At 42.2% G+C, this 9,640-nt stretch overlaps 3 protein-coding genes across 4 annotated transcripts; 2 read left to right on the top strand and 1 right to left on the bottom strand.

The window, feature by feature from the left end:
* Positions 1–140: 140 nt before the first annotated feature.
* Positions 141–1,529, top strand: LOC134826148 (large ribosomal subunit protein uL3m-like). The gene is given in 3 exon segments (XM_063838445.1): positions 141–524; positions 527–573; positions 609–1,529. Coding segments are annotated over 3 exon segments (750 nt in total). The 5' UTR covers positions 141–469; the 3' UTR covers positions 1,257–1,529.
* Positions 1,530–1,703: 174 nt separating this feature from the next.
* LOC134821526 (uncharacterized) lies at positions 1,704–6,537 on the top strand. Of its 2 annotated transcripts, none has more exons than XM_063832240.1 (5): positions 1,704–1,848; positions 2,005–2,085; positions 2,332–2,454; positions 2,645–4,642; positions 5,532–6,537. In XM_063832240.1, the coding sequence occupies exons 1-5, from the start codon at positions 1,717–1,719 to the stop codon at positions 5,535–5,537; spliced, it is 2,340 nt and encodes a 779-aa protein (XP_063688310.1). In that variant the 5' UTR covers positions 1,704–1,716; the 3' UTR covers positions 5,538–6,537. The 2 variants fall into 2 exon arrangements, with proteins under 2 accessions (XP_063688310.1, XP_063688306.1); XM_063832236.1 differs by having other exon boundaries at positions 1,722–1,848; positions 2,645–5,288; positions 5,532–6,502.
* Positions 6,538–6,826: 289 nt separating this feature from the next.
* On the bottom strand, positions 6,827–7,972 carry LOC134821510 (uncharacterized). Its single transcript, XM_063832235.1, has one exon. The coding sequence runs from the start codon at positions 7,914–7,916 to the stop codon at positions 6,897–6,899; it is 1,020 nt and encodes a 339-aa protein (XP_063688305.1). The 5' UTR covers positions 7,917–7,972; the 3' UTR covers positions 6,827–6,896.
* Between the last annotated feature and the right edge of the window lie 1,668 nt (positions 7,973–9,640).

Genomic DNA, 9,640 nt, shown 5'->3' with positions numbered 1-9,640 from the left:
TCGTCTTCCATTACGAAGTTCTCCTAATTGCGTGTATTTATAATTGAAGATGTCTTTCGCTGAAAGTTATGATATTACTATGTGTTCAATATTTCCATTCCCCAATGACTCGTCACTAACAAAGATCTCCGGTCAGGATGTTACGAACACTGCTAGCTGAGATCCTATCCCCTCATCTCACCACCTCCCGCTCCCTCTCATTAGGTATCAAGAAGGATATATTCGGATACCCTATAAGAGCACGTGACCCTGAAACAGAGGAGCCTCCCAATACTCGTAGAAGGGCCGTTAGAGATGCTCCTGCCCCTCCCCCGGTCCCACAACCGCACTCTTACACAGGACATACTTCAGAGTCCGTGTCACTTTACAAAGAGTTCCTAGAAGACGACCGTCGGAATATCAGGAGACTGTTTCTGGAGGGTAATAAGAAGTTTGAGGGAGAGGTGCAGCAGGTTGAGTTTCAGGAGGGATGCAGAGAACGGGCCTGATCGCCAGAAAACACGGGGAGACAAGGTCCTTCCTCAGACTGGGGACATTGTTGTTTCAACTTATCTGGAGATTCAGGACAACTACGTGATGAGTTGTCAACCGGTGTTTAACCATAATAGGATGAGCGGCTGTCCATAAAACTGGCTGCTTTTGAACAGGATAATATTGAAGAAGTACCCCTGGCTCAACAAAAGGATTTCTTCAGTATTGGCATGACTCCAAAACAAGCAACCCACAGTTTCCTTATCACTGCTGAACAAGCTCTACCAGTGAACTACAAGATAGACGTATCTCATTTCTTCGTGGGTCAGTATCTTGATATCAGTGGGTTGACGATAAACAGAGGGTTCCAGGGAGTTATCCGGCGGTGGGGGTACAAGGGGCAACCCAAATTCAGCGGTGGAAAAACTCATCGTCGTCCCGGTTCCATCTCAACCCAGGGTCTTGCTCGTGTTTTAAAGGGCAAGAAAATGCCCGGAATCATGGGAAATAAACCCCACACTACCCGAAATGCCCAAATATTATTCGCTAACTACGAGAAGAGGTATATAATTGTAGAGGGGCATGTCCAGGGTGTAAACGGGTGTTTCCTCTACTTATCAGACTCGGAACACAAGGATCCTATCCAGGGCCCACTGTTACATTATCCCACTTTTCTAGGCGACAGAACAGATCTTGGTTCTGAGATCTATGATAATAGTGTGATCGATCCTTCTGAGAGATTTGAGGACGTTTATGAGAAAAGGCGAGATAGGCAGAAATTCTGAAAATGACCAGTTTTATCAATTTCCATTTAAGTTATATTGAGAGTTTTTGAGGATTCGATCACGTGCTTGAACTGTATATAATAGTTGCAAAATTCAAGCTATCGGTTTGAGTTTAAGATATTTAGAGCTGTGAAGTAGCAAACTTCATATTATAAGAGTTATGGTGACTCTAACGTATTGTCTTAAATTATTATTTTGTATTTTGATACCTCTTAAACATTGTTAAAGCATTGACCCTTATGTCAAACGATTGGCGCCATAACAGACTTTTCATTATTTTGTTTCCTTGATACTTACAATCACAAATAACCACTGTTCACAAATTAGAACGTGGAGTCGACAAATTATCAACAAATATCTCGCTCAATAATGCTCAGTATTTCGCTAACCCTAGTATAACCATTATATTAACCCTAGTATAACCACCGTACCGATCTCACTAGAAGGTAATATAAACAAGATGAGCGATGATATACTGAAATCCTTGGCTGCTGCTGGGGGACATGCTCATATCAGTGTATTGGTCACCATGACAAACCTTCCTCTAGAAACTCTCAAGAATTACCTGGAGATGTTGAAGAAGGATAATAAGGTCCACTTTTTCGTACAATTTCCTGTTAAGGAAATTAGAAATAAATGTTTACATTAGCACCTAAAAACGCTGCTTCCTTAATTTTGAACCATTAAAAGCTGGATAACTTTCATTTTACTTCTTTCCTTTCTTATTGTTAATCCCATTGCAATACAGGTGGTATACCACAATTCGGCGTGGCATCTAAAGATATTCAGTAATAAGCCCAACATGAAGCGGCAACACATCAGTGAAAAGGTAATTGGAATGTGAAAAGGTAATTGGAATGTTACACCAGAAAACACCAGCATACTCTCAAAAGCTGTGCGGATCATACTTTACATCTTTAGATCAAAACATTAGTTTTGGAACCTCTCTCAGATCAAATACCCCAATAGTAACATAATGTATATAATAATGTTTCTTCATAATGCATATTATTATCCAGTTAATATCTATCATGTAACAAGATATTATCAATGAAGCTAACAATAATTCTGGTAGGTTTTAGAGTGCCTAGCTGACAAAAGAACACTGTTAGATCTACAGTGCATGTTACCTGAAGTCAAGCAAATCCAGCTGCAGGAGACTCTAGAGTTTCTTGAGAAGGGTGGTAAGATTAAATCGGTAAGTACAAAAAGCAAATGCCCAAAAATGGGGCCTCCTGTCAGTGTTTCCATCTCATTGAAACATTGAAATATGTCGAACTTTATGGTCAGTCCGCGGTATATTTTTCCATAGTTTTGCGGCCATTTTTGTCACATAATGTAACTGAAATATTGTTCTTCTCGGTAAATAACACGAGTACTAATTTCAGATGGTGTGCTACAAAGCAGTCCAGCCAAACTGGAACAAGCCAACAAATCCCGTCCAACCGTTTGTCGACAAGCCCCCTCAGCAAAACCAAAAACCCAATCTCAAACCAGCGAATGTGGAGCCTCAGTTTGCTTGTCAGGATATCAGATACAAGGACCAGGATACCAATAAACAGAACTCTGATCAACCTCCTAATAATAGAAACAATCATAATAATAGAGAAGATTTGCGAAATCACTTGGATTCAAGGCAGAATTATTACAGAGACCAGCCCAAATCTGGGCAGCAAGGACCTCCTACTCGGCAGTCTCAACCCAATGATGGTACAAGATATCCTGCTCCTCCCAACCAAGGGTTTACTAACCCCAACTACCCTCCCTTCTCCCACGATGGTGCTCATGCAATTCGTATGCCTTGTAATGACAACTTGCCCCCACGCCCACCCCCTCAAAATTACCCTCAGCCGTACGAAGATAGCCCAAGAGACCAACATCCACCTCGCCAACATTTCAACAACGCACCGAGGGGCCAACATCCACCTCGCCAACCTTTTAACAACGCACCGAGAGACCAACATCCACCTCGCCAGCCTTTTAACAACGCACCGAGAGACCAACATCCACCTCGCCAACATTTCAACAACGGCCAAAAAGGCCAACATCCACCTCGCCAGCCTTTTAACAACGCACCGAGAGACCAACATCCACCTCGCCAGCCTTTTAACAACGCACCGAGAGACCAACATCCACCTCGCCAGCCTTTTAACAACGCACCGAGAGGCCAACATCAATCTCGCCAGCCTTTTAACAACGCACCGAGAGGCCAACATCCACCTGTTCACGAGTACAGACCTCCTGTTGCTCGCCCTCCGATACGTCTCACTGGTATTGACCCTTACACTAACAAAGCGTACGGCTGTTCTGACACAGGTTATACAGGACCGTTAGTTCCGAGGAATCAGCCTGCTGGAGGTCCTCCTGCAAGACACCAGGCTCCTCAGATCAGGGGACACGACTTAACCATCAGACAACCGGCTCCTATAAATAATAGCGGAACTAGTGCCATCAACCGGCCTGACTCTTACAAGAGGAAGCAGTCAGCAGGCAGAGGTAAAAGCTCTGGCAGGGGTAGAAGTAAGGACATTGATTACACTTACAGTAAGGAGCGGAAGAATCGGTCGTGTACCCAAAAGGACCCGGGAGAAGATGAAGTCAAGGCAGCCATGGTAAAGGATAGTGAGGATGGTGTTCAGAGTCTCGGCAGTTGGAATGAACCGGACGCGACTCTCGGGAATACTTATAAAGGGAGTCAGAAAGAAGGTGAGAAAACGAAAAAGGTTCTGAAGAAACCAAGTGTCAGTAATTCTCACGTCTTGATTGATAGTGATGACTGTTCTGATGACAGCTCTGATGACGATGATGATTTGTCCTTACTGGATCTCCCTTCTTTGCCCTCTATTCCTTCAATGCTGGATGATATCGTTATAGACGAGCAGGCTGGAAATTACGTCCCACTTGGAGGCTCTTCTCAATCATCCGATCAAAATGCACTGAGTGTAACATCATCAGCTCCACCTCCTTCCAGCTTAGATAATGCAACTGCCAATTTATGGAATTCTCCATCAGAACAGGCCTTTTCCTCATCGGGAGGTCAGGAACCGATAATGTCTGAAGAAGCCACTTCCTTGCATTCAGCCCAGCAACCTCTAAGTCAAAGTGAAGCTCCACTCTTGACTCCAGTCCAGCAAATTGTCATCGAGCCCTCACTCTCTTCTACATCTCAACCCTGTCCCTCGCTCTTAAACTGCACTACCTCTTCAGAAGACCAGTTTCACACTCCACAATTGCACACGATAGCTGCTTCATCCGCAGTTCCAGAAATGCACAACTCTCCAGACTACGAAATAGAACTGCAGAATATCTCGTCCAAGCTCAGCAGCTACAACTTTGGAATCCAGTCTGACGACAGTGAGGACGATGAAGATGACCCTAACGCTCAGGTAAGCTCTAAGGCACCCACTCACCTCAAACTTACACAATCCCAAGCTGCTGTAAATAAAATGAAGATAGGCCATATCCTAAAACCAGTTTCTACGCTATGTGACAACGAGGGTCTGTCTCACCCAGTGTTAGTTGTCCAGCATCGTCCTGACGACTTTATATCACCCTGGTGCTGTGTGGTAACTGTTGAGGAGAGTTTCAGTGGTGTCGGAGAGGGAGTTACTCAGACTGAAGCCGCGCAGCTGGCTGCAGGGAGTATCAGATCCGCGCTGGGGTCTAAAGCCTCCTGCAGAAAGTTCAAACAACAGACTAATTTCTACGCCAAAATGCTGCATTTCATGTGCAAACTGAGAGGGTTCTTCCCGCCAATTTACCACCTTGTCATCAAAACCAACAGAGTACAACTCACTGCAACACTCCACGGGAACCTGTTACACAAGAGTAGGGGCTCTCAAAGTGTGGACCAGGCTCTAGTGTCCTGCTTTGAAGCGTGCTGTGAGAAACTTTGTGTCCCAGTTCCGGGGCTATCTGGGTGGAGGCAAGAGGAACTGGATTACAAGCAGAGTTTGTTGGGACAGTGTCCTGGGGCTGTGTTCTCTAGTAGAAAGGTTGAGGAGAATTGGTGGGGAGAAGTTACTGTTGATGGTACGTTTGTGCGGATTTAATCTGCCAATCAACTGTTAACCAATCGTGTCATATCACAATCCATCTGTGTGCTAGATATTAGTGACTGATTTTTATTTTCTTTGCCTTGTCAGTTCAGCACTTCTCTATTTTGATTTTTCGAACACAAAATTTTACAAATATTGCAATCCTATCATCCTAAACCTATGTTTGTATAACCTGTGCTCGTGTTATCACCTACTTTATTAACTGAACACATTTCAGGGGTAATCTACCAGGCTCCGCGAGGATTTGAAAAGAAATGGCTTTCCGAACAAGGAGCCGCTTGTCAGGCCTGTTTTACTCTAAAATTACCTGTTTTCAACTGGAACTTACCCTATGTGTACATCGGAAAAAACACAACTTTCCCAAAGGACTTGAGAAACAGAAGTTGAAGGTGGTGCTGTATTTTTTTCACTGGTTGTATTTTTGTAGAACTGTAAGCTGGAATATAACAGTTTTAATGTTGAACATTTTCTACTTGGTAAATAGGTAATTATGCATATGTTTAATTTTTATTGCCCAATTTTTATTCATTTTATTATCTTATGTTGGCTTGAGGTGGTTTAAGTTTCTTAAAACAGTGAAGGTGATTGGGGTTTCTTTCAACTTAAAATATTCTAATTTATTAATCTTTTTTTTCCACAATTTCAGAGATTCTAACTTCTGATTTACATGCTCGATGATAGCTGTTCATGACTTTGTTATTTTATATTTTGTCTCTACTATAGATAGTTAAGTTAACTCAGTTTTAGACAGTGATACTTTCAAATTTGAGTAAGTTTAGAAATTATGTATGAAGCTGAAGGGGTAAACAATTGAATCGACTACGATATTCTAATTTTTTGACATACAAAATTTATTTTACATTTTTTATTTGTAAGCTTGTGTTGTGAACTAGTTAATGTAGTTTTACAGAAGATTTAATGCAGCATCTTGCCTTTTGTCGGGAATAATGTAGACGTGGTAAAAATAATTCGTAGACAAATTATGACCCTTGACATATTCGAAAATATCGAACAGAAAGTTTGAAAAAAAACATTTTGGGAAAAATTATTTTCTGTTATATTGTGTATTGCCATCGCGCCTATATTTTTTCCGATATTAGGTATGTTAATGTTAAATGTTTAAATGAAGGGGTATGATACTGGATATTTTACCTGTTATGGAAATGAAATTTGAATTGTTACAATCAATTGTTGTATGAAGACTTTTTATTTCAAAGACTAGCTGATCAGTGCATCTCTCTTCTTTGATCCGAAAACGTGGCAAGCTTCCGGAAACTATTAAACTAGAATGAAACTGCCGAAAAGCAGTTTCAGTTGCACCTCAGTGATCCTGAATAGTATTAAAAACTGTAAGATGCTTAGAAGGGCAGCTCTGGTTTGCTAAGAAGCAGTGGCACACTCACAGTATCTTTTCTTAATTTGAAATTGGTTGTTGACAAATTGCATAGCCCAGTTAAAGTATCAAGATTTGAATTGTATTATTCTCCTCCTGAACAAAAATAAGACATGGAATAGTGCATCATTTATGTTTGAAAAAATTTAAAGATATGGTTATGAATTATCAAAGACATCTGCCGAATATCTATTCTTCTTTTTCTTCTCCACTGCTGCCTGAAGCGGTGATGAAGTAAGGATTGCTGGCAATCATGCAAACATTCTGGACACTTCGGGTAATCTTGAAGTAACCACGATCTCCCCATCCAGTACCCCAACTGTTCCTGATGTCCCAGTAGTTGCTGGCGTATCCTACCAGTGTGATGGCGTGGTTGGGCCACTGTCTGCAGTTAGTGTTGGTCCATATTCCGCTGTAATATCCCCTAATCTTGATGTTCCTGAAGTCCATGGCAACTCCGAGAGGACCGCTGTTGAGTCGAGCAGCCATGTCCGCATCACCCCGGGCCTTGTAGACTCCAGTGATGGAGAAGGGTAGACTGTTTTTATAGCTGGTCCGTCTGCAGGAGCCCTTGCGTGTTTGGTACCTGTAGTCGTTGCTTGCTGCAAGATGTCTGTTGTTCTTGATGTATCCCAAAGCTTCGTAGTACCAGCCACCACCACAGTCGTTGCTCCTTCCCGAACAATCGAGAACTTGCTGTTCAGATAGGTGGTATTTGCGTCCAGTTTTGATTTGAGACCATCCCTCGAGCATGCCAATGGTGGTGAAAGCCCAGCAACTGCCACAACTTCCCTGGTGTTTAGCATTGTTGTATCTGCCCCTGTGGTTAGCAGAGGATCCCCATGCAGTCAGGCCAGCTGGCTCCTCAGGTGCTGGTGCCTCTAGTTCCTCCTCCACGGCGCCATGGGTTTTGTTGGCGAATCCGTAGTATTGCTGGGATTCAGCTTCTGTCAGATCAGCAAAGAAGGTAACTCCATAGTCAACTCCGTCGGGTTCATCGTTGGCTTCAGCCATCTTGCCAACAAACTTCCTGAAGTTCTTGAGCCTCAGTCTAGCCTCTCCAGCGTTAGCGTAGTGTCGGTCTTCAGAGTGCTGGAAGTTTTTGAACAGAGCCTGAAGGACTTTAGGGTCTTTGGCAGCCAGATTCACCATCTTCTCTTCGGCCATAATGCAGGCCAGCACAGCGAACAGGATCATTACAGTCTTCATTGTTGTTTGGTCGGATTAAACTTTGCAGTTTGGTGTCGACTAGATGGTGAACTGTGTATTTATACCTCTTAAGTGGTAAATGTCTCACCACTAATTGAATTATTAGTGTCTACTAAAGGTGTCGGGCCGTTTTTTCAGTCTTGTTAGATTTAGAGCGTCTCTGAAAGGATTTATGGGCACACCTGACACCTGCTGCTGCAGAGGCCTTGTCCTTTATTGTTTTTCACTTATATACACATATATATATATACATAACTTTTTAAAATCATGATCAATGTCACCACAAAGTTCTAAACGTGTGAAAACGGATTATAAATTGAAGAATATTTTTTCAATCCCGTCACATTTCTCAAGTCTGAAGTCACAGCTGGGCTCGTTAGGCAGGTTTAAACGGTGTACACGTTCAACGTTGCTTAGAATAAAATTGATTAAATTAGTGGAAGTTCTTGACAATAACATGAAAGAAGTATCAAACGTTTTCGAATCTTTTTTCGAGAAAGCGGAGTACCGAATCAATATGAAATCTCCGAATCGATTCAGTTGACAAAATATAATTTAACAAAATACCGAACTTCGATCATGATCAATCCGAATATTTACCGAAACTTCAGCAAAAAACCCCAATTTACCGAATTGTTAATGTTATGGATAGCTTCGGGGTTTAGTTAATCTAGACACTTATTTTACTTCGGTGTATTCCAACAGCCACAATGTTACACGAGTGCAACCAGCCAATTACAGGAAGCCGAAGGATCTTTTTGGCCAGTGACAGTTAAGGTAGTGTGTACCATACTTTCTTCGTCCGAGACTTTGCTGCAATGTGCAGCTCCTCATTTAACCCTCACACCCGATTTCTCGAGTATTCGGCTGAGTAGACCGGGGGGCTGCATAGACCACTCATGATCCTTAGCTGAACGTCGACGACGCTCACCCCACGACCAGGCAGTCAGTGGGTTTCGAACTCGCAACCTAACGATTGTAAGACAGGCGTTCTAACCAACTGCGCTACCTGGCCGAGTTAGAGTTATTAGGATTATATAAGTTTATGTAAAACTGTTTTGTTCATAAAAACTAAAGTTGCAGTTCACGTGATAATTTTTGGACGCGAACGAATTAGTAATAGTATAAAGGGCCCGCGCTATATAATTATAATTATATATGTCATATAATCCACCGAAAGCACATCCAATTTGATAGTGAATGATACGTATGAAATATATGTCTATAACTTGCTTGATTCTGCACTCAGCACTGAGTTGACGTGTTCATGTTGAAAGCAAAATTGAACGAGGCGAGGAATCGTTTAAGATCACTTTCGAGGTTGATTCACGATTTCGATCCTTCGCATCTCGCCGATCTGCATTATTGGATGCGCGCGCGACCCAGTAGTGCATCGCGCTACAACTTTCGAGGCACATCAACAAAAGCTACTTACACTATTATATTGTTGTGATTTTCACGGGGAAATTAGACAATAGCGTTTTTAAGCATGTTATCAGTTATTCGATATAATACCGGATCGATACTCTTTCAAAATATCCTTAAAGTGATTTGTATAATAGTAGTACTAGTAATAGTACATATATTGATTCTGAATACAAGCATTTGTATTACCTGGGGACCTCATGGGCTATTATGTTCATTAACATATAGAGATAGAGATTCGGCGGAATGACAGGCTGAGCGCGGCCCAGTAAGCATTTGCATTGCAAAAGATTTGATCT

The sequence above is a fragment of the Bolinopsis microptera genome, chromosome 1 (assembly GCF_026151205.1).
Source record: "Bolinopsis microptera isolate Bmic1 chromosome 1, MBARI_Bmic_1.0, whole genome shotgun sequence".
NCBI classification, from domain to species: Eukaryota; Metazoa; Ctenophora; class Tentaculata; order Lobata; family Bolinopsidae; genus Bolinopsis; species Bolinopsis microptera.
This window is presented reverse-complemented; position numbering and strand designations above follow the sequence as displayed.